This window comes from Phragmites australis, chromosome 23 (assembly GCF_958298935.1).
Source record: "Phragmites australis chromosome 23, lpPhrAust1.1, whole genome shotgun sequence".
In the NCBI taxonomy this organism is placed as follows: domain Eukaryota; kingdom Viridiplantae; phylum Streptophyta; class Magnoliopsida; order Poales; family Poaceae; genus Phragmites; species Phragmites australis.
In genome coordinates this window covers 22,912,463-22,935,650 of record NC_084943.1, presented here as the reverse complement: position 1 = coordinate 22,935,650, position 23,188 = coordinate 22,912,463, and the positions used below count along the sequence as shown (strand labels likewise).

Sequence of the window (23,188 nt, the reverse complement as noted above, 5' to 3'; positions counted from 1 at the left end):
CACCCAACCACCCCATCTCTCACGCACAAGCATCGGCAAGATCGACAACTTGTGCTGCTGATCGCGTCTTTTGGTACGCTAAATCTCTCTGTTTTGCCTCTCGTCCTGTTTATTGCCTTGTTGACCTGTAGATTTTTGTTCCACCATGTTTGGGCCGGGTGGATGCGGCGCTGGTCTCGCGTGTAAATCTTTGCTTCATCCTTTTTTTACCTTTCCTTTCTGCTAGTCATCGTTTGGTGAACTGGGTAGTGGGAGTGATCCTGCAAACCCCTCCCCCCTGTTTACAAGTTGAGGAAAAGTTTACATGGGTTCACGCTACGGTAGTTCACGTGTTGACTGCGTGCGCTCACATGCGAAAAAGTTTTGTGCTAATCCACGCGTGCGCATAACAAGGACAGCTCGCGGACCTCCTCTGACCGTTCAAAACTTACCTTTGTTTTTCCCTCCGTAACTTTTTTTTAGAAATTTTTCTTAAAAAACTTTTCTGTCTCAAAAGTTACTAAGAAAGAATTTATCGAGTAAAGTTTTGAGTAAAAAGTTACCAATTTTTTTTTAGAAAAAGTTTAAAATGTTAAATGGGCAGTGCGCGGTACGCGAGTTAGTCGCTCACGGATTTTCGCTTTATGGGCCGTTCTGGGAGAGGCCCATAACCCACGAGGGCGGGCCCATTCTAAGAAAACAAAAGGGGGCCAGGCCTCATTGGACCCACTTGTCATCCTCCTCCTCTGAACCGCCTCGCCTCGTCCCCTCCGCTGCTTGGCTACTCCTCCGCTGCGCGCGGCTCACCGGTGGCGGCGGGCATGGCGGAGAAGCGGGGCGGGAGGAAGGGCGTGCCGGCGCTGGGGTGGTGGCTGATGCTGGTCGGCTCCCTCCGCCTCGCCTCCGTCTGGTTCGGATTCTTCGACATCTGGGCGCTCCGCGTCGCCGTCTTCTCCCAGGCAGAGAGTGCGTGCCCCGACATCCTCCCTCCCCCGCTTCCCAGCGCTTGCTTGTTCCTCTCTGTGCCTCGTGGGTCGTCCCTCAGTATTGATCCGTCTGGGATCTGTGGGTGGATCTGGTCGGGTCGGGTCGAGGTGGGGTAGCGCGGTGCTAGCTTCATCTGTGGCGTGCCTTATCCATGAGGATTTAGAGGACCATACAGTGCCCTCTTGCTTGAGTGGCAGATTTGTCAGTTCGAGCTAGATTCGTTTTCTAAGTTGTTAAGTCTATTAGTGATTCGGAGATATCAGTGCAGCATCAGAGGTGAGAGGATGTCCTCTGCGTTGTTCGGTTCATGGTATTCGTGGCCTGGATGCCGAATAAAATCAATCGCCATGTTGTGCTCCGATGCATTGTTACTTGGGGGATGGAAAGAGCTTGCAGATTAGATATTGACGCGTGGATAATTTCTTGCTCGAATTCGGCCCGTCGAATAATTAAGCTCGTGGTCTTTGTGGATCTGTGGCTGAAACTTCGAAGTGTTGCAGAATTTTTATTAGATTGACAAGGTGAGGAAGTCAGTCAAGCAATGGGGCAGGCGTTCGAGTTTCCAAATTTACGGGGTGATATGAGCTTAAGGTTGTTGGTTCTAATTATAGCACGTTCGCTACATGTTGTATTTTTAATCTAGGTAGTATTAGTCAAGGTTAAAGAATGATGTTTTTTCGGTCAGGGAGACTAATCCGAGGGGAGTCTTTCTTTAGTAAGGAAGGATCCCAAATCTGCAATTGGGATAGGTGAGTGTAGTCCAAATGTCCAATGAGGGGACTCAGTGAGATAGTGATGCAGCTAATTCTGGGTTGAAGGATAGGTTGGAAGCCACATAACCACTATATCTGAATTTCTGAATGGATGAGGGTCAGATGATTTGTTTCGACGTAGTCTTCATATTCTCGTAGGCCAGTCTTATCCTTTCTGTCCTTTCCTAATACAAAAAAGAAGAATTTTCTCTCTGAAGGATGTCCTGCTAGTTCATGACTATTTACTGGATTCAGTTAGTTGTTATCACTGTGAAAGTCGGCAACAGTCCTTTACCATTTTGTATTTCTATAGCATTGGGAATCCTTAACCTGGCCTCGTCAATGAAGGAGTGCACATACGATTATCAGTTGATCGCTAGCAGACTTGATCTTAGTAGTTCTTAGTCACTACTAAGTGATTAAAGCAGTGTGAAGTGTTTTTTGCTGTCAGCTCACAAAATCATAACAGCTTCATAATGAATTTACAATCTCCCTAAGACCGCCCTCACACTGTGCCTGTTTCTGTGCTACATTTGTTACAAAGACTTAATCAGAGATAATCATTTATCGATACTATGATTAGCATTGTTCTGTTACATGCAGTGACTGATGTACATGGCCGTACTTTTGGTGTCTGGACACTTCTGACCTGCACGCTGTGCTTCCTGTGCGCGCTCAACCTGGAAAATAAGCCTCTGTATCTAGCCACCTTCTTATCATTCATCTATGCCCTCGGTCATTTCCTCACCGAATACTTGATATATCACACCATGGCTGCAGCAAATCTGAGCACAGTTGGCTTCTTTGCAGGTACTAAACTCTCTTTCTGAGTGCCTGATTCCCCCCCCCCCCCCCCATTTTTTTGCATTTGAAACAATGTAATGTGATACATATTAGTTCAATTTGTCAAGATTTGCCAATGGCGTTCAGAGCTCATTGGGCTTGCATGTGAAACTTGAAAATTCTAGAATAGGTTGTAATTCAATTTGAAATGGTCGAGGATGACTATTAACGCTGCATTTCTGTCTTGATTGTGTCTAACTTCTCTGATCAATTCTCTCGGTTTACATAGGGACATCAATTGTATGGATGCTTCTTCAGTGGAATTCTCATGGGAATCCCCGTGGTTCCCATGCTGTTAAGCAGTCATGAGTGATGCTTACTCGTTGGTGCGATGCACCCTGGGAGAGGATGCTTGAAGAAACCTTCCAAGAGGCCCGTCACGGCTCAGTGTCATTTTGTAATCAATTCTTTGGTCCTGTTGTTTATTTTGGATGAAACATTTTCCCCACAGATTTAGCCATGAAATTGTGAACGTTGTAAACGGCGACAGAATCAACGGCGACAGAATGACATACAGGAGCTGTAACATCATGTTTGGTCAAATTCAGGCACAACTGGGAAACAGACAGCTACTCAGATAGCCACCTGTTCCTTGCTCAGATGCCAATCAGGTGATGTACACAAGAGATATCAGTGTGTCATGCATTATTATTCTTGTATGTGTAGACCGCAGGGCCAATTTGTATGATCATATATATTCTTTGTTATTTATCCTATTGCTGCTGCACACGGACGTTTCTTCCTGAAATATTCAGTACAGTAGCAAGCAACTCAACAGCTTTGGTGGAGCCCTCCATTCCTCCATGCTAGAGTTCTTCCTGTGGTAAATGCTTTTGATGTGTTGATTCAAACATGAAGATTCATTCTGGATTGAGCTCTTTTTGTTTCCCCCTCTTGATGAGTAATCCATTGGACAATCGTTGCTGAAGAAACTCTTGTTTAGCTGCTCCGCGCATGAGGATTAGATTACACTTTCCAGTTGGGAAATAAACCTGGAGGATATTCGGTTTTGGGACATGGAAGCTTCTCGGGCTACTTAAACTTAAGTACCAGAAGAATACTCTAGCTTAGCACGATGTCTCTTTCGTGATACAGTAAGTGACATGCTTGCTTTGCTTTGCTTCTATCTGGAAGCGTCACTGCTCGTCTCGTTTGATCCACCTCCACCTGCACCGGGAACGAAAGATGGCCGCTCCGATGGCCCGCTTCCTCGCCAACGCGGCGGCCAAGAGGTCCGGCGGCCCGGCGCTGCGCCGTCGTTTCGCCTCGTCCGCCCGCCACGACGACGCACGTAAGTAGGCCGTGACCTGCAGCTAGCTCTGTAACGACGAGGTGAGCTTTTGGTTTTGTTGCGCAGAGGAGGCGGCCAAGTGGGAGCGGATCACCTTCTTTGGGATCGCCACCTGCACCGTGCTCGCCATCTACCACCTCTCCAGGGGCCACCAACACTTCCCCGACCCACCGGTAACGACCACCAAAGCGAAAATTCCACGCGCACACACTCTTTATCTCAACCATTTATTTATATTAAGATTCATACTAAAGAATTAGTGAAAAAATATGAGATAGATAGGAGAATTAACAGATGGATAGTCAGATAGACGATCCTGTCAGGAGTACTACTGCTACACCATCATGGATTGATGCTAATCGGTAGAGACGCTTTGAACTTCCTGATGAAAAAGCCCAGCTTCCTGTTATAATTTTGTGAGAAATCATGATGGACAACAAAAAGATGGTTGTGATGAAACAAAATGACATGTGTCGACATGATTATTACGACTTGCTCTTTGTACATGTCTGACCATTAGTTTCTTTTTTCGACTGTTTTCACTTTGCAGCCTTACCCTTACCTGCACATCAGGAACAAGGAGTTCCCCTGGGGTAAGCAAGCTTCACTTATTACGTCCATTCTGTAGTTTGTTGTTAATGTTCCTTTCTGAGTGCACTCCAAACATGAGAAACTCTCAATCTGAAATCATCAAAACCATGGTTCTAAACTTCTAAAGGGTTCCCTTCTCCCAGCCCTTATTCATCAATTTTTCACACTTATTGTTCAGAAAGGAACCGAATCTTATTGAACACTTCATGACTACAAGCACTCAAACCAGTCTGCTCAAAGAATCAACTATAGCTTGCGCCGAATTGCATAACCTTGGTTATCGGTAACATCCTCTGGTGTGTTTGTTCCAGGCCCTGATGGCCTCTTTGAGAGGAAGAAGAACTCCGACCACCACTAGTACCGCACTGCTGCCCTATGTATGTATGTATGTCGTGCTGTGTCAGTGTGCTTTATCTATGTACAGCTCACGTTGATGTATGTAACGGTTGCTACAAACTTCTTGTATCCTGTTGGTGTGGAGCGTTTGCATCAAAACGATGTTTGTGCATAGGTTTCGCTTTGAGCTTTGGACCATTTTGCCGATGAAGCCTATCATCTGTTATGAAAGAATGTGTCTTCAACCTGCTAGCTCTGCCTGTTCTGCATCTGCACGCACAGCTTCCCGAGCTCATTTTCTCTTTTTCATTTCTCCTTCTAGAGATGGTGTTACGCCCTGAAACTTTGAGGGATCATTCTCAGCTCTGTTCCTCGTCTCCATGAATTTTCACTTGCCTTTTACGCGCCTTTGCCACCTGGAAAAGGCGATTTGGTATTTTCCTGGGTGGTCGTCATTTCATTTGCCGACCACCCCTGGCAGCGGTTTCTCGTTTTCCTTTCTCACTCTAAAGATCGAATAAGAGTCTGAAATCTTGCCCGATGATGCGTTAGGGGGTGGTCGTAATGGTGTGCGCACCAGCAATGCGAAGCACGACGCCGGTGGCGAACCGGGAGGTTGTGTTGGCGAGGACCTGCCACCCAGGTCGTGGTCGGAGTCGGACCGCCGGAGTTTGAAAAGCCGAACAGGGTGGTCGGTATTTGGTTCACCGACCAGGGCGTCCACGAAGCGCAGCCTCGACAGGGCCAACCTCGTGGCGCTTCCGACGCGGCGGCGCGCACAAACCACGTCTGCCGTAGTCACTGCTGCGACCGCCTCCCGCCCAATGCCGACGGTACCATCAACCCAGCCTTCGCCAAGAAGCTAGCTGCATGCAGGCCAAGTCCGACCAGGGCTTCATCCATCAAACAACCGGCCACCATGGCCGCGCGCTTCGCGCTCAACCAGAAGGGCTGCCTTCTTCTTCGACCGGTTCTCCGGCCAGCAGGTCCATGGTCAAGATGAGCCTGCAGATGGATGCGCCTATCATTTGATTCTCATATCAATGCATTGCGTATTTGCACCTTTGACACAGGCGCAGAAAAACCAAGCTAAAATTCATAGAGAGGAGGAATGGAGCTAAAAATCATACAGAAAAATTTCAGAGTGTGATACGATCTCTAGAGGGAGGAATGAAAAGGATAAATGGAACTTTGAGAACTTGTGCGCGCAGAATTAATGGAGATGCAGAACAAGCAGAGGCAGAGGCTGAGCTTGCAGCGTTGATTTAGGCCAGCCCGTCCTTATCTCTAGAGCCCGTTTTATAGAAACAATGACGGGAGAATAGGAAGGGAGGCAACCCAAAAGGCAAGAGCCGTATGCGTGACAAGCACACATATGTCTAGTCTAACATTTCCCTGCGGTTGCAACGGTAGAAGGATGAACGTTGAGATTGAACTGAATCTGTAAAGACAGACGTAGACAGATTCTTGGTGAAGATATAGATGTACTGAGATGTCGTCGTGACTTATAGAATGTGCACCTTCCCGAGTGCAACGCGCTCCTGAACAAAGTGCAAGTCAATCTCCACATGCTTAATACGCTGATGTTGCACCGTGTCGATGGAGAGATAGATGGAGCTAGTCGCAGTAGACCATAATGGCGCGTCGAAGGGAGCTATGGAGCTTGATCAATAGCTGTTGGAGCCAACAAGCCTCTACGACACCATGAGCAACGACGCAGAGGCTTTGAAGACCAAGAGATAAGATTGGGAGACCGTGTGTTGATGCTTTGAAGACCAAGAGATAAGATTGTCGTCAAGGAAAACATCATAGCCTAAGGTGGGCTTACGTGTATCGGGACAACTGGCTCAGTCAACGTCGGAGTACACAACAAGGTCACCGAGATTGGTGCAGCGAAGAAAGAGGCCATGATCCAAAGTCCCCCAAAGGTAGCACAAAATCCTTTTGGTGAGTGCAGGATGTGGCTCGTGAGGATCATGCATGAAGAGGTAGACTTACTGGACGGCATAGGCAATATCCGGACGTGTGAAGGTCAGGTATTGTAAGGCCCCAACAATACTACGGTAGTGTGTCAGATCAGCGACTAGCGTACCATCAGCGGAGAGCTTGGAGTGGGTGTCGATTTGGGTGTTGCAAGGCTTACACATGGTCATCCCAACACGCTCCAATCAAACAAGCACTCAACCAAAACTACACATTGTCAATCACTCATCACAAAAGCATAAATCAATGCACATCTCAACTTGGTTTCTTACGGTTTTATAGAAACAATGACCGGAAGAATAAGAAGGGAGGCAACCCAAAAGGCAAGCGCCGTATGCGTGACATGCACTCACACGTCTAGTCTAACAAAAGGCAAATGGCAATCAACTCTTTTCTAGGGTGGTTGTGGTTTCTTTTACCAACCACCCCAGGTTGAAACTTGTATTTTTCATACCTCATTCCAAAGATTGAATTCGAGTATTCCATGAATTTCAGCTAGATTTTTGCGTAGCTGAGGCAACGGCAAATGGGGATTATCCGGTGTTGTCGAGGTCATTATCTTATTTACTGACCACCCCAGTTTCCCTATTCGATCTCTCCCTCTACAAATCATCTCAAACTCTAAATTTTGCACAGTGAATTACAGAACCATCCCTCACCTCCATGATTTTTTTTTGGGATTTTTGCCCGAGGACCGGGACAAGGCTCATGGGGATCAGGGAGTGGTGGGCACCGTGATGCGAGAGGTTGACTAATTTCCCAACGCCTTGGACAACAAGTGCCATCATAATCCACCTGGACACCAAGCGCTCTCAACTAGACCATCATCTTTGACAATGGTTAAGAAGAGCCTGTAGATGGACATGCGAAACCTTGCACGATAGTGTGTTACCCCATCTCCCATCTGCATAAACTTTTGCAAGATTTGCAGGCATCCATGGCACTGACAAATTGGGATTAATCGGTACCATGGGAGTGGTTATTATTTCATTTACTTACCACCCTTAGTAGCTTTTTCTCTTTTTAGTTTCTCCCTCTAGAGTAGTGCTGGGACTTGGGCCATGCCGTGCCGGTACGATCCGATCTCAACGTGTCTCGTGTCACGTCGTGTCGTGCTCACTAGACATGATCGGCCCATCATACCGTACCGTGTCGGCATGAGTCAACTCTATGAAGGCCCAAATATGGTCCTCGGCACATCGTGCTGTCGTTGTGTCGGTCGTGCCCTGCTACATATCGCCTGATAATATTTACATATTTATCTCTTACCATCTCACACTTATGTCTCTCATGCTCGCACATGCTCCATATCACCTGACAATGCTTACATATTTATCTTTTACCATCTCATACTCGTGTCTCTCATACTCACACATCTCTCTTGATGTCTCACGTTTTGTATCAAAGAGATTAGAGATAAGCACGGGAAAATGGTCATATAGATTGTGTCATATCATGCCGGCATGTGCACGACCCAAGCCATCATGCAGTGCTGGCACGCCCACCGTGCCAATGTTCTAGGCACAACACGACCTTTGTGTCGTGCCGGTCCGACCCAAAATATTTCGTGCCGTGCCGTGCTTTAGACCATGTCAAAACTCGTGCCGTGAGCGACCTAGAAATAGCATGGTCCAAGTCCCAGCTACGACCAAGAAACTGCAAGCCTACTAAGACCCCACCAACACTGTGACGTGGGTGCTCGACCAATCGCCCAAGTCCAAACGCCTTGGACAACAAGGACTATCATAATCCACCTGGACACCAAACGCTCTCAACCAGGACGCCTTCTTTGACCATGGTTAAGAAGAGCCTGTAGATGGATGTGCGAAACCTTGCCTGATAGTGCGTTGCTCCATCCCCCATCTGAATGAATTTCTGCAAGATTTGCATGCGTCCATGGCACCGACAAATTGGGATTAACCGATATCATGAAAGTGGTCGTTATTTCATTTACCGACCACCCATAGTAGCTTTTCCTCTTTTTAGTTTCTCCCTCTAGAGTAGTGCTGGGACTTGAGCTATGCCGTGCCGGCACGACTCGGCCCTATCGTGTCTCGTGCCATGTTCACTAGGCATGATCGACTCATCGTGCTATATCGTGTCGACACGAGTCAACTCTAGGAAGGCCTAAATATGGTCCTCGACACGTCGTGCCGTCGTCGTACCCTGCTCTATGTCGCCTGACAATGTTGGTATATTTATCTCTTAACATCTCACACTTATGTCTCCTATGCTCGCACATGCTCTATATCACCTGATAATGCTTACATATTTATCTCTTATTATCTCACATTTATATCTCTCATACTCACTCATCTCTCTTAATATCTCACGTTTTGTATAAGAGAGATTAGAGATAAGCACAAGAAAATTACCATGCAGATTGTGTCACGCCGTGCTAGCACGTGCACGGCCCAAACCATTATGCCGTGCCGACATACCTATCATGCTAAGGTTCTAAGCACAGTACGACTCTCGTATTCGTGTCCTGTCAAACCAGCCCAAAATTTCGTGCACTGCTGAATCCCTCGTGTCCATGATTTTTCGTGGGATTTTTGCTCACCCCTGCGGCCGGAAAACATGGAGTTTACCGACACACTACTCTCTGGAAATAACATATAATTCAGAACATTCGCAGCAAGCAGCTTTCGTAGCTCAGTTGGTTAGAGCACCCGTTTAGTAAGCGGGAGGTCTTGAGTTCGACTCTCAACGAAAGCAACCAGTTGTTCCCTTTTTCGTATTTTCTTTTGCTGCCTTGGACCTTCCCCTCCCCGTCGTCAAAATCCACAGCCACCAGCCACTGCTCTGCTCACCCTACCCCATGGCCGACGCCGACGATGATTGCCGCTCCCTCCGCTTCTCCGACGATTCCCTCTTTCTCGGCTTCGATTGCTCCACCCAGTAAGCTACTAGCTCACTTTCTTGTTCTTGCTCTTGCTCTCGAGCTGACACGCCTCTTCGCTCGCTCGTTGACTCCTGACCCCACTGCTTCCTTCGCTTCACTTCACTGCTCGGCTGACGCTGCTGAACGTACGACCACCACCCAGGTCGCTCAAGGCCACGGTGCTAGACGCGGGCCTCGCCGTCGTCGCCGCGGACTCGGTCCACTTCGACTCCGAGCTGCCGCACTACGGCACCGAGGGCGGCATTCGCCGGGACCCCGCCGAGCGCGGCCGCATCGTCTCGCCGCCGCAGATGTGGGCCGAGGCCCTGGACCTGCTCCTCGACAGGCTCAGCCCGCGCGTGGACCTCCGCCGCGTCGCCGCCGTCTCCGGCAGCGCGCAGCAGCACGGCAGCGTGTACTGGGGCAAGGGTGCCGGCGCTGCGCTGGCCACCCTGGACCCTGCCAAGAATCTGGCGCCGCAGCTCGCGGGCGCGTTCGCGGCGCCGGAGTCTCCGGTGTGGATGGACAGCAGCACGACGGCACAGTGCCGGGAAGTGGAGGCGGCGATGGGTGGCCCGCTGCGGCTGGCCGCGCTCACGGGGTGCCGTGCGCACGAGCGGTGCACGGGCCCGCAGATACGGAGGATGCACCAGACGAGGCCGCGCGTGTACGACGCCACCGAGAGGATCTCACTCGTGAGCTCGTTCATGGCGTCGCTGCTCATCGGTGCGTACGCCTGCATCGACGAGACCGACGGCGCCGGGATGAACCTCATGGACATCGCCACGCGCCAGCTTCGCGAGGACGCTCTTGAGGTTGCCTGCTTATTGAAATGTTTAGGAGTTAGACTTCAGACTTGTGTTTCGCATTGCAGATTGCAATAGCAACAGCACCTACATTTTGAACTCAAAAATAAAAGGGACGCATTTCAACTTGACAACCTTGATTCAGATTTTTACATTTCAATTGTGTAGGCTACAGCTCCAAATTTAGAAGAAAAGATTGGGAAACTAGCACCAGCCCATGCTGTCGTGGGAAAGATAGCTCCTTATTTTGTTCAGAGGTTACATACGAGGGATTTGTTTATCTGAATCCAGTAGACTAAATTATTTAAGCAAACTGTGGTAACTTTTTAGCCATTACTTACATGTGAGATAGATTGATAGACTTGTGTCCTTTATGTTCTAGCAGATTTCAGTTTGCAAGCAGCTGTGTAGTTATTCAGTGGTCAGGGGACAACCCCAATAGCCTTGCAGGTACTCAAGTTCTCCCATTTTTCTGCAAATGAATCTCTTAGTATAATCTGATATATTTTTAGCAACAGAAAATAATGATTTAATTTGAGGTACATGCCAAGACTCGAGACTACTTGCATACCGCAGACTTAAAACAGGCTTTTCAATTCCGTATATGTGACTATGCAGGCCTAACTTTGAACAATCCGGGTGATCTAGCAATCAGTCTTGGGACAAGTGATACAGTAATCATCTAACACCTTGTTTTACAAAATCTGTTATTTCCCACAAGAGCATTGCTACCAAAACGGAAACACGTAACAGAGTGCACATTGACCTGGTTCTGAAGTTGGCAAAACATGCAAACCAACCCTTACTTCTATTACAGTGGATCAGTTAGTTAAAGGATCTTGAAAGGAAAAAGTGCTCATTAGTCATTGCACAAAGTTGTTTCATTCTATCAAGTATTAGCCTGGTGCTGATTATGGTGCCTCTATGGTCCTTCAGGTTTTTGGGGTCACTAATTCGCCTGAACCAACCCTGGAGGGGAACATCTTTCCTAATCCAGTCGATCCCAAGACTTACATGGTTTTGCTTTGCTATAAAAATGGATCTCTAACACGAGAAGGTACCGTTTGCAATGATTTTTTGTTGCGCTACTTCACATTACTAATGCAGACATTTTGTTCAGATATTCGCAATCGTTATGCTGAGAGATCATGGGATGTGTTCAACAGGTTGCTTGAGGAAACAGCCCCCTTGAATGGTATGCCGATATAATATTGCTTCATTGTTACATTTACTCAAAATGGCTAGCCTAACTTTATTTTGTCGTAACTAAATTTTAGTTTATTGCCCTAAAAAAAATAGATGTGCCTATGTCTACACAATAAACATTGGAGAGTATGATGCAAAGTCGAGATAACTGCTTCGCCAGGAATCACAGCATAACAAGTTAGTGCTCTATTACGATCATGCTTTGGTCCCGACAAGGCTACGGCAGTTACTATAAAAAGTTTGCCTTTACTTAAACTTCATAATAGATGCCTGCATTGACCACACAAAAGTACCTTTTCTTTAGATTCCTGATCTTATGTTTTTTTCTTCTTTTGCAGGAGGGAAGTTGGGATTTTACTACAAGGAACATGAGATTCTCCCTCCACTTCCTGGTTAGTTTTGACCTCATTTTTTATTCATTTAGAAATCCAGTCTTCATCTCATTGCTCATTTAAGACGTTCACTTATTCACATAGTTGGATTTCACCGTTACATTATCAAGAACTTCACTGGTGGATCTTTAGATGCGATGGTGGAACATGAAGTTGATGAGTTTGATCCTGCTTCAGAGGTTTGAGGACTTTCACCTGTATTCAAAATGATTTAACATGACAAACTTTCTTTAGTCTGTTTAATTAACAGCTGTCATTTAGGTGCGCGCGATAATAGAAGGGCAGTTCCTGTCCATGAGGGGTCATGCTGAGAGATGTGGCCTTCCAGTACCTCCAAAGCGGATCATAGCAACTGGTGGTGCATCATCAAACCCGCTAATTCTCGAGACAATGACATCCATTTTTGGCTGTCCAGTTTACACTTCCCAAAGATCAGGTATGTACAGAACATATGCACCACTTACATAATAATCTGCTTGTCCCAGTATCCATCTGGCATGGTCCGAAAACAATAAGCTGAATGTCTATAATGCAGTACCATAAATAATCCATCTAGCTATGTACATGATTATTAGTTCTGACTATATATCGTTCACTCGATGCAGACTCTGCATCTTTGGGTGCTGCTCTACGAGCAGCCCATGGGTGGCTATGTAACCGGCAAGGCGAGTTCGTGCCATTCTCATGTGTGTACTCAGGCAGATTGGATACAACATCACTTAGCATAAAGCTGGGTGTTCCTTTTGGGGACTGCAAGGGAGACACTGAGCTTCTGAACAACTACACATTGTTGGTGAAGAAGAGGTTGGAGATTGAGCAGAGGCTCATCGAAAGATTTGGTCGACCAGAATGAAGTAGTTACTGGTAAAATCTGTCTGCTGATGATATATGCTTTTGGTCCCAAATTTGAGTCTAGAAGTCATAGCAGTCTTGACGACATGAAGTCAAGAACAGACTATCTTAAGCACATCTGCAGCTGAAAATAGTAATATATTTGGAAAATTTGGAAAGAAAGAAATAGAAGAACCTTCCAAGGAATGCAGCCTAATCAGGTTTCTCTTTTGACAAGGGAGGACGTCATTGCTAAAATTGGTGCGGCAGCAGTTATAGTATAGATACCCTCTTTTTTGCAGTTATCTGCAGCTAAAAATAGTAATATAGAAATTGAATCAGAAGTACGGTACCTGTAAAAATTAGACATCGACATCATTAGCCTATTGGTGTCAGATTCATATTTAGTTGAGTATTTTTATTCATTTTCAAGTTTTGTACCTGATCTAGCCCTTTTTCATTATTTTTGTCAATTTTTGTACTGTACTAAACTCTATGCCAGCTGAGCACTATACTTGACACAGTTCTTGATGGCGCATATCTCCTTTTGGTCATAGGATGTGTAGGCTGACTTTGTGTCGAATATCCTATTAATATATTCCATCTATTTTCACAAATCAGCACCACTTACATATTCAACACTCAAAAGCCAGAATGCTGAGATGACACTATGACATGATCAATACAGGATTCGTTCATCGATCGGAAAAAAATCAAATGCCATGCATGTTATGCTGATGAATGGCATCCCACTCAATACTAGAGGCTACAGCAAGGATGGCCACCAATTTTGCAAGATCTAGTAGTGAGCTACTGCTGCTACTACCACCCATTCGTGCACTGCTCCCATTTGTAAATTAGTTGTTTCCTATTGCCACCACACCTGACTCTCTTATGCAAGGGCACTTTCTACGGCTGATGAAAAGAAAGGCTCAAGAACCCCTAGATACCTATGTCACAGTTTGCCTGCAAATAACAACATCATATTCTTATTTCCTTTGCAAAATTGCTATTGCTCCAAGTGCTGAATTTTTGGTTTGACATTTTTTTTGATTTGGTCTGGGATGGATGTACCCTTTAAAGGGAAAAACATTTAGGTGTGAAGCACTATCAAAATAGTCCATGGCGGTCTGAACTTAAGTTTCAGAAGAGAGGGTCTGAAACTGAAGTGTGACAATGCTGTCTCTCCAAAACATTATAATGGATCAAGTAAACTCGGGTATGTTGACTTGCACATCTTACACAAAAAATGTCCTATCTGGATCGTGCTTTTTTAAATGCAACTTATTTACCCCGGGAATGCGCACGAGCGCCGCGTATGTATCTCTGCATTAAGACTCTGGTTTTTTTCAGTGCAATTGAATGTATCAAAGAAAGGGAATGGAGTAGGGTTTCATGGAGAATTGAATCCTGCAAAATGCTTGAAAAGGAAGCCCTAAATCCTATACCTTTTGAAAAAACCTAAACCCTAAGTGACTATAATTATTTTGACACAGCTGTGATTAGCTGATAGAAGAAAAGGATTAAAACCACTTCTTTTTTGCTTTGCACTTTAATGCTTTACCTGATTTTCCTTGTAATGGCAGTCTACTATAAAGCGCTTCTTTGTGATGAAAAGCATAATGGAGGATTTTGTTTGCATAAGTTCGTAAAAACGAAAAAAAAAAAGAAATCTCACGTGTCACGCACATTAAGGATAGTGAAGTAGACCATATGATAAGCTTGGTCTCATCAAGGTGGTAAAGGATTAAAGATGTTTTTGGGTTAACTTTTGAGGTTTAAATGTCATCAGGTCCTAGAAATATGTCAGCACTGACTCTGACACATGGGCATAATATTTTAACACGGTAACTTGTCCAGGTTTAGTAAAACAACAATGCAGTGTTTGTATAGAGTAAGGATCACCTGAACTCTATCGATGGTAGATTGGAGAAAAAGGACACTCGATGTAGCCATGTTTGAATCTCACGGAGGATAATAGCCCTACATTATGTGTGATGTTTTAAGCTTTGTATTAGCTCAAAAAAAGTATTACAATGTGAGATGACTAGATTTAAAACCTAAGCTATTTGGTGAGTTCTTCGAGCTTGTCGAGTTCTTTCTCTAAGCTTGAAAGCTTAGACTTGACTTGATTAACTTGAACTGGCTTGTCTTGGTCGTACCTACTATCTTGGTTTAATAACAAACTCTTTCCTGCTCCCTCGACCTTAATTCACTCCCATCCTGCCAAGCCTCAGCTACCAACTTTCTTATTCGTCTAAGTAAGGTGTATTGGCTTTCTGCTTGACCATCAGGATTCTTCAATCCTTCTATCTGGCCTCTGTACCCGTAGTGGAGTGCCTTTCTACTTTTAATATGAAAAGGAATATAGTCGCGGAGGAGTAGAGTCGTGTCCTATTCGAAGTCCTGAGCATACTCGACTTACAATGGTGGCTTCTAAAAACCCATTGTATGAAAATTGGACATGTGTACAACGGAGATTCCATTGTTTGAATATACCATATTTCTAATAATATTCTAAATTAGTAATTATTTATTCCTGGACATAACTTGGATGCCACCGTGGCACTGATCGAGTAGTGGCGAGCTCGTACGCTAATCATTTCCTTCTATCAAAACAGAACCCAACTAACTTTTCAAGTGGGAATGTACACTGCACTTGCAGCCAAAATCTTCTTTCACGAGTTATTTTCCTTTAACCAAAAGAAAAGAAAAAAAGGATCAAATAAATTAAGTGAAAACACCTACACAGCTGCAAAAACTCTCATCATGTAGCTAGCTGCCCTAATCCTTGCCATCACTCTCACCAAAACAAAAGCATGCACAAGCAAAAGTCGAAGCGAAAAGGATGAAAAAGAAGAGTCCATGGATCCAAAGAGAAAGGAACATTTCAAAGTTGAATGCACCAATATATTTGTTTCCATCCATGTATGATACATTTTTCTTGGTCCACTCAGAGCATCAGATTCTGCTTAAACACCAAGCAGTATGTGTGTGAGTGACGATACACTTCAGGAGAACGACCCAGTAAAGCTATCTACCTAGCTACACTATATATACATATGTATATATATCTCGTAGTGCAAGAGCGAACAATCTTTACAACTTGCATGCTTGTATCATTATGTAATTAAGCCTCTCAATTAGTATATAATAATAATAATCGAGTACTTGATACTAATGTTCTTGCCTAATCAACTGGACCTCACCTCTTCATTTGATTGTCACTTGCATGGTTCGTTGCACCAGTGAGCAGTGACAAGTAGCTAGTCGTAATTAATGCTTCCTATGGACTAGCTAGTTTGGGCTCGCCGGAGGAGTCCTTGTTGTCGTTGGGCGTCCGGCCGGCGGCGGGCCCGGCCTCGGCGAGCATCTGGACGACGTCGGCCATGGTGGGGCGGAGGCCTGGGATGCTGCAGGTGCAGCGCACGGCGACGCGCAGCGCCTGCACCATCTCCTCCTTGTAGGGGCTCCACGCCAGGCGCTTGTCGAGCGCATCCGCCTCGGCGCCGGCGGACACTTTGCCGGAGATCCAGTGCACGATGTCGCGCGTGTCGCCGAATTCCGGCTCGATGGGCTTCCTCCCCGTGGTCAGCTCTATCAGCACCACGCCGAAGCTGTACACGTCGCACTTGGTCGTCGCCTTGGACGAGTAGGCGTACTCTGCTCATGGCGCATGCACGTTAGTTAATTAAAATTCAGGTCAAAAAAATATTTAATTCAACAGGATGCATTGCATTCCATTGCATGCACAATTATTTATCTATCAGGGTTAGAAATTGAAGTACCTGGCGCGAGGTAGCCGTAGGTGCCGGCGATGGTGGTGGTCGATGCGTCGCGGTCGGCGGCGCCGCGTGCCTGGAGCACCTTGGCGATACCGAAATCAGCCACTTTGGGCTCGAAGTCAGCGTCGAGGAGGATGTTGGAGGACTTGATGTCGCGGTGGACGATGGGTAACATGAGGTCGTGGTGGAGGTAGGCGAGGCCCTGCGCGACGCCGAGCGCGACGCGGTGGCGCGTCGGCCAGTCCAGCAGCAGGAAGCACCCGTGGAGCGCCTCCCACAGGTTGCCGTTGGGCATGTACTCGTACACCAGCAGGTTGCTGTCGACGCCGGAGTAGCAGCAGTAGAGCTTCACGATGTTCTTATGCCGGATGCTGCCCAGCGTCTCCACCTCCGTGCGCAGCTCGCGATCACCCAGCCAGCCGCCGGTCACGGCCGTATCGTGCTGCTGGTGCTTCTTGGACCGCCGCGTCGACACCCACAGCTTCTTCACCGCCACCAGCTCGCCGCTGCTCAGTTCGATCTTGTACACTGTCCCGGATCCCCCATGGCCCACGATGTTCTTGTCTATCAGCGCCTCGAGGATCTCGTGCTGGTCGAAGCTCAGCTTGTGGAAATTCGTCACGTCGTACGACGAGCTCGACGCCGGCGACGTCGGCGCCCCGTCCTGTTCCGCGTCCTGCCGCGCCCGCAGCACCCACCGCCGCGCTAGCACCAGCGTCGCCACCACGCACGCCAGCGCGCACACCCCAACTACCCACACGTCCCCGGCCAGCCCCCGTCGCAGACTCGGCCGCGGGCACAGCGGCAGCGTCGGGTCCGTCAGGTTCAGCCGGAACGCCACGCACAGCCCCGGGTTCCCCGCCACGCTCTCCAGCAGCCCCTCCTTGATGAGCGGCAGCGGCACGGGACCCGACAGGTTGTTGTTGGAGAAGTCCAGCGAATTGGGCAGCAGCGTGCAAAGCGACTCTGGGATGGCGCCGGACAGCGCGTTGTACGACAGGTTCAGCACGTTCAGGCTCCTCAGGTCGGCGAGCGACTCCGGGATGGAGCCGTTCAGCTGGTTGCCCTGCAGTGACAGCTGGTTCAGCCGCTCCAGCCGCCCCACGGTCGCCGGGATCGGCCCGCCGATGAAGTTGTTGCTTAGGTCGATCTTCACGAATCCCGAGGCGCCGGCGATCTCCGGCGGGATCTCACCGGACATCCGGTTGTTGGCCGCGAACAGCGAGGTCAGGTTCTGGGCGCTCGCCACCGCCGCGGGCACCGACCCGGTCAGGTGGTTGTAGGAGAGGTCGACGATGGAGGCGTGCGGGAGGCTGAAGATGCCCACCGGGACGTCGCCCTCCAGGTGGTTGTTGCTCACGCGGAAGCGGAGGAGAGGCGTGCATTTGGCGTAGGCCTCCGGAATGGCGCCGGAGAGGAGGTTGCTCAGCACGAGGATGTACTGGAGCTGGCCGTTGGCGCAGGCGTACGGCGGCAGGGGTCCGGTGAGCTGGTTCTCCGACACCTCGATCACGTTCAGCGGCGAGTACCGGCCGAGGTCGGCGGGAAGCTCGCCTGTGAGCTGGTTGCGGTACACCGAGAGGATGCGGAGCTGCGTCGAGTTGCCGAGCACAGCCGGAAAGGGGCCGGTGAGGTGGTTGGTGTACATCTGGAGCACTTGCAGGTTGGGCAGCGCGCACAGGGCCTCCGGGATGCCGCCCGTGAGCCGGTTCTCGGACAGGTCGATGTCAGTGAGCTGCGAGAGGTTGCCGATCTCCGCGGGGATGCCGCTTTCCAGCTCGTTGTAGTAGAGCTCGAGGAGCTGCAGATTGGTGAGGCGCGCGAGTGACAGCGGGATGCGCCCGGTGAGGTAGTTGCCGCTGAGCTCGAGGTCGGTGAGCGACGTCATGTTGCCGAGCCACGCCGGGATGCTGCCGCGCATGGACGTGGTGGAGAGGATGAGCACGCGGATGCGCCGCAGCGCCATCAGCGACTCCGGAGGCCGCCAGATGTCGAAGCCGGGGTTCTCGTTGAAGTTGACGACCTCGAGGGTGGTGACGTTGGCGATGGACGTCGGGAACGTGCCGGAGAAGAGGTTGTTGGACATGTCGAGCACCCGAAGCGCCCGCATCGGGGACAGGTCCGGCACGGCGCCCGACACACCGGAGAAGCTCACGTTGAGCACCTCGAGGAAGGTGCAGTTGAGCAGGCCGAGCGGGAAGCCGCCGCGGATGTCGTTGTACCCCATCCGGAGCTCCCGGAGCGCCGGAAGAGCCGCGCAGACGCCCGGGGGGAGCCTGCCCACCAGCTGCCACGACGTGACGTCGATGCCGGTGACGTTACCGCCTTTGTCGCAAACGACGCCCTGGAACCTGCAGTAGTCCGGCGCCCGCGACGTGAAGTCCCACCTCGACATCCCCGGCCCGGCGAACTCATCCTTCATCTTAGAAAGGTACATACTCTGCGTGTCCAATGCCGCCACCGCCGCCGTGCCACCGCCATCGCCCGCCGCGGAAAAGACGACGACAAAACACCACAGCAAGGCTGGAATTGAACAAAGAGTGGGAACCATACCACTGGGTAAGGATGTGTGATCTTGAGCTTGTACGTGCCTGTGCTTTGCGCTGCTGTTCTTGAAAGAGAGAAAGAAAGAAATGGTGTTGTTTTAATGAGCGCAATGGTGAGGAGGCGCTATCAGAAACGGAGGGAGTATATATATGCAGGGGGAATTTGTGGAGGGAATTGGAATTGGTGGTGATAGAAAGGAGAAGGAGCACCAGAGAGAGAGGGGGGGATGCATGGCTTTTGCCTTTTGCTCCTGGGGATATATGCCTAATTGCCATTCATTGCCACGATAACTATAGAATAACTACCATATCAGATATCTTATGATTTTTTATAAATCTCATAGTATATCTCTATCTCTAGGAGAAGGATCTATGGATGAAAAAGAAACTATACATAGATACCTAGAACATCTTGTAAATAGAAAAATTTATCTCTAAATATAGAAATAAAGACTCAAGAGTATGTACGCTTCCTATATATATGGAGCATAGGCCCTCTGCGGAGAAGAGTTCGATAGGGAGTCGAATAAATCGCACAAACCTTTCTACAAGTCAGAAGATATCTGAAGCCAAGCAAGTAAGTCGTCGACTAGATTTAGATTTATCTAAACTAGCCACGTACTCTTTATAATAGACTCAAATCAATACAAGATAAATATGACGTAAGTTTAATATCCTCAAAGAGATCCGAATCTATATAAAAATCCTTATGTGTTCTTCTATGATTCATCTACTCAAAGTATCACATCTCTTTTAACAAATTTGTTAGATCAACGGTTCACAAACGCTCGACAAATCGCAATCACAACCAAACTGACTGATAGCTGCAGTGCAGTCCAGTGTGCAACATTCTCCAGCCTCTTCTGTGCAGTGTTGTGCTGGTCAAACAATTGCGGCAGCAACTGGTCAGGTCTGGCCCAGTCAAGCCCAGCTTGTCCAGTGGCTGTTCAGGGTTAGCACTTAGCAACAGGTAGGGCCTTACCCGGGCCGGGCTACTCTTCGGCACACAATTAACATTGGCCCCGATCGACCCAGCCCGGCCGACTACTGAACCCAAACGTGTTTCACAATTTCATGGTGTGCATGCCGTATGCATTCTATCATGCAGAGGCGGGAACAAGTTTCTATTTTCTAAGAAAGAAAAAGCTGCCAAGCGATCAGTAAACCATCTCAGGCAATCAGTTTCTGTTCAGAGTTGACACAAACCAGTGGTCAGTGATAACCAACAACACATCATGCTACGAGTAGCATTATTGCTGAAATGGAGGGCACTGTTAGGCTGGACAGGGCTTCACTCACAGACCAGCACTTCTACGCTGCTGCAAACATGCTTCAAGAACAGTGACGGCATATAGACAGACAGTGCAGCTCAACTTGCAGCAGTGGCACATATGAGATGCTTACTGGCTCTGAGAGCACAGTTGCTGCAGCTAATCTTGCAATCTCCATGGGGAGCAAGAACAAAGCCTCTCAAGTGGTGCCAATCCGAATAATTGCTCACACTTTAGGAGGATAAGCAGCAAGCTGACAAATGTAAAGCCTCTTCCTCTCCTAAAAAAATACAATTTCTTATAGCTCCCACATGCTGTGAGTTGCTAGAGAGCATAGAATGCACCAGAAAGTAGCAGCAATTGAAATAAGCAAGTGCTTGATCTGTGCTGCTACTTCAGTAGTGGCCTGAATGATGTGTGCTTTGATAGTAGTTTATTGGCAATGTGTGCATATGCCAATCTGCATCTTTTCCTGTTCAACCTGTACTTAGTAGTTTATTAACTGAATAAGTACTTTAGTTTGTTGTACTGTATATATTCGCCGAATGGAATAATAAAGCCCAAAAGCACGCATGTTGATAATTGATATGCAAGCTTTCGGGGGATTTTTTTACTGATGGATTTGCCTGAAGAGTCAGTCAACACTCTCAACCTGGAATACTTAAGAAAAATTTCAATTGAATTTAGGCATTTCACCATTAGTGACAGAACATTTCCAGACGTTGGCACATATTCTGCACTGTTATTAAAATGTCAAGAGAAGATTTACCTCAAAAATAAAATAAAAGGCATGAGAATAGAACAAACAAACGTAAGAATGCACACGTGTGCTCCAATGTTTTCTTCTTTTCAACCGTTTGGATAGCACCGAATAAGATTTCCATCCTCATTATACTGAGGCGGGGGGGGGGGGGGGGATGTTGTTCTAGAAAGAATAACACGAATGAAAAAGAAGAATATATATTTTTTTCTGAATTCGCCAAAAAAAAAGTGAGTTGTGATTAGATAAAACTCACCGTGGTGGTGAGGTGGAAATGGAAAGGAGACCTTGACATGTAGAAAATTTCTCTTGTTTGCATACGCACACACTCATGTGTTTCTTGCTTCTCCTGATTGGTCAACAGTATTATGTCCAGAAGCACATCAGGCCGGCCACTCGCTGTAAAAGAAATACTCCAGTGCAGAACGATTCGCCATGTATAGAAAGAGTAGTGCTAATTGATCTCAATTAGCTCAGTTATTTTAACTGTGTATCTAAACTAGAAAAGTACTAGTTTGACAGGTCCAAAAGAACTCGGCCATCGAATCCCTAGATCAAACAGTACACGTTGCTTCTATGTTATATCCCATTAAATACTAAATACAATTTATATGGTAACTCCGAATCAATCACCAATTACTTCGCTCCTCTTTTCTTTCCTAAATTGCAAACCCAATTAACTAATCCGTGAATCCCGCATTTGGAAAGTCGTCCATCTTAAAAAATGAAATCCCCTCCGTCCATCTCAAAATCAGAAAAAAGAAAATCACCGCAGACGCCAACCAAACAGTACAGCTACACCAAACTATCCTAAGATAGTTTTGGTCCTCCAGACGGTCTCCAGCGCGGTCGACAGCTTCATCAATCTCTCTGGCGGCGGTCTTGGGAGGTTTGTGATGGTAGTTGCTTTGTTGAATATGCGTTTGGGATGGATTTCTCGCTTCCCCTTGTTTTGTCTGTAGTTCCAAGTCGCCGGTTCTTGCTCCGGTGGCGTCGGACAAGCCTGCTGGGCCTCCAACTCCGATGAGCCTATGGTTGGTGGTACCAGTTTGAAGTCTTCCCGACGGAGCTCCGCGTCATGGCTGCCGATGTTCATTTAGTGGTCCACATGCGTCCGGATGGAGGTTTCTGGGCATTGGTTTTTGCGGCTTAACAAGGTGTGGGCCTTGACGCTGACTCCGGTCTGGGGAATGGAAGGTTCATCATCAACCTGCATTGCTGATTTCGGCTTGTCGACGCTGGTAGCGGCGCAAGGAGAGGCAAAGGAAGAAGGTTCAGAAAGATCCTTGGAGTCCTTGTCTATTTTTTTTCGAGATACTGACTGGTTGTGTTTGTAACTGGGGGATGTTCTTTCCTTGATATACGAATGAAATCCCTTCCCCTTCGCAAAAAGAAAAAAAAACAAGAATACCCTCCGAACTCCATTTCTTCGAGAGCGACAGTTGGATTCCCCTACTTGGTGTGCGCATCCTCCTCTGCAACCTTAGCGAGATATATACTAAATACTATCTCGGTAGCAAATAGTTATGGTTCATAGCATAAAGATATACACACCCTCAATTGTTCATTGAATATGAGTTCAGAATGATCAGTATGTGTCTAGTTTACCTAACTCAGCTCGTACCTTAATTATTGTGCTAATTTTGACTAATAGGTCACCATGATTATATCTACCAGCTAGTCATCTAATCACGAACTAGACGAATGACAAAGAGCACGCATAATAGTCAGGTCCGAAACGGAATACATGATTGCAGATCTTCTATATAAAAGCTATTGATATTTCACAAAACATAAGATAAAATCACCATTGTAGCATATTTTGATGCCAGTAGTTCCTGCTCTAAACCCTAATCTAATTAGAACATCGTAATCTAATTAGATCATCTAAACTAGCCTAAACTAGTCTAGATAACTAAAGCTAAAGTTAAAAGCATTTCACCGA

The 23,188-nt window shown here is 47.3% G+C and overlaps 4 protein-coding genes and 1 non-coding gene across 7 annotated transcripts; 4 read left to right on the top strand and 1 right to left on the bottom strand.

Moving 5' to 3' along the window:
- Positions 1-706: 706 nt before the first annotated feature.
- LOC133906585 (ergosterol biosynthetic protein 28) lies at positions 707-3,309 on the top strand. The gene is made up of 3 exons (XM_062348526.1): positions 707-945; positions 2,322-2,528; positions 2,791-3,309. The coding sequence occupies exons 1-3, from the start codon at positions 801-803 to the stop codon at positions 2,868-2,870; spliced, it is 432 nt and encodes a 143-aa protein (XP_062204510.1). The 5' UTR covers positions 707-800; the 3' UTR covers positions 2,871-3,309.
- Positions 3,310-3,622: 313 nt separating this feature from the next.
- Positions 3,623-4,953, top strand: LOC133906586 (cytochrome c oxidase subunit 6a, mitochondrial-like). The gene is made up of 4 exons (XM_062348527.1): positions 3,623-3,852; positions 3,919-4,025; positions 4,403-4,445; positions 4,755-4,953. Exons 1-4 carry the CDS (start codon positions 3,747-3,749, stop codon positions 4,799-4,801), a joined length of 303 nt encoding a protein of 100 aa, XP_062204511.1. The 5' UTR covers positions 3,623-3,746; the 3' UTR covers positions 4,802-4,953.
- A 4,453-nt stretch (positions 4,954-9,406) lies between these two features.
- TRNAT-AGU (transfer RNA threonine (anticodon AGU)) lies at positions 9,407-9,480 on the top strand. The gene has a single exon. It is a non-coding gene; the product is annotated as a tRNA-Thr (tRNA).
- Positions 9,473-14,012, top strand: LOC133906526 (xylulose kinase 2-like). Of its 3 annotated transcripts, XM_062348452.1 has the most exons (12): positions 9,473-9,663; positions 9,810-10,461; positions 10,621-10,709; positions 10,838-10,902; positions 11,071-11,126; positions 11,389-11,509; positions 11,573-11,647; positions 11,997-12,050; positions 12,135-12,229; positions 12,312-12,486; positions 12,656-12,914; positions 13,570-14,012. In XM_062348452.1, the coding sequence occupies exons 1-11, from the start codon at positions 9,584-9,586 to the stop codon at positions 12,901-12,903; spliced, it is 1,710 nt and encodes a 569-aa protein (XP_062204436.1). In that variant the 5' UTR covers positions 9,473-9,583; the 3' UTR covers positions 12,904-12,914; positions 13,570-14,012. The 3 variants fall into 3 exon arrangements, with proteins under 3 accessions (XP_062204436.1, XP_062204435.1, XP_062204437.1); XM_062348451.1 differs by lacking the exon at positions 13,570-14,012 and having other exon boundaries at positions 12,656-13,435; XM_062348453.1 differs by lacking the exons at positions 12,656-12,914; positions 13,570-14,012 and having other exon boundaries at positions 12,328-12,480.
- Positions 14,013-15,779: 1,767 nt separating this feature from the next.
- On the bottom strand, positions 15,780-19,341 carry LOC133906599 (receptor protein-tyrosine kinase CEPR1-like). Its single transcript, XM_062348546.1, has 2 exons — positions 16,670-19,341; positions 15,780-16,544 (listed from the first exon to the last, which is right to left on the bottom strand). The coding sequence occupies exons 1-2, from the start codon at positions 19,215-19,217 to the stop codon at positions 16,168-16,170; spliced, it is 2,925 nt and encodes a 974-aa protein (XP_062204530.1). The 5' UTR covers positions 19,218-19,341; the 3' UTR covers positions 15,780-16,167.
- Between the last annotated feature and the right edge of the window lie 3,847 nt (positions 19,342-23,188).

Bases quoted from the DNA above. Each gene is read 5' to 3' on its own strand.
- LOC133906526 (XM_062348452.1), top strand. From the start codon at position 9,584: ATGGCCGACGCCGACGATGATTGCCGCTCCCTCCGCTTCTCCGACGAT. The intron at 10,462-10,620 runs GTTGCCTGCTTA...TCAATTGTGTAG, and splicing joins TTCGCGAGGACGCTCTTGAG to GCTACAGCTCCAAATTTAGA. The intron at 10,710-10,837 runs GTTACATACGAG...ATGTTCTAGCAG, and splicing joins GCTCCTTATTTTGTTCAGAG to ATTTCAGTTTGCAAGCAGCT.
- LOC133906586 (XM_062348527.1), top strand. From the start codon at position 3,747: ATGGCCGCTCCGATGGCCCGCTTCCTCGCCAACGCGGCGGCCAAGAGG. The intron at 3,853-3,918 runs GTAAGTAGGCCG...TTTGTTGCGCAG, and splicing joins CGCCCGCCACGACGACGCAC to AGGAGGCGGCCAAGTGGGAG. The intron at 4,446-4,754 runs GTAAGCAAGCTT...TGTTTGTTCCAG, and splicing joins GAACAAGGAGTTCCCCTGGG to GCCCTGATGGCCTCTTTGAG.
- LOC133906585 (XM_062348526.1), top strand. From the start codon at position 801: ATGGCGGAGAAGCGGGGCGGGAGGAAGGGCGTGCCGGCGCTGGGGTGG. The intron at 946-2,321 runs GTGCGTGCCCCG...TGTTACATGCAG, and splicing joins CGTCTTCTCCCAGGCAGAGA to TGACTGATGTACATGGCCGT. The intron at 2,529-2,790 runs GTACTAAACTCT...CGGTTTACATAG, and splicing joins CACAGTTGGCTTCTTTGCAG to GGACATCAATTGTATGGATG.
- LOC133906599 (XM_062348546.1), bottom strand. From the start codon at position 19,217: ATGGTTCCCACTCTTTGTTCAATTCCAGCCTTGCTGTGGTGTTTTGTC. The intron at 16,545-16,669 runs GTACTTCAATTT...CGCCATGAGCAG, and splicing joins CTACGGCTACCTCGCGCCAG to AGTACGCCTACTCGTCCAAG.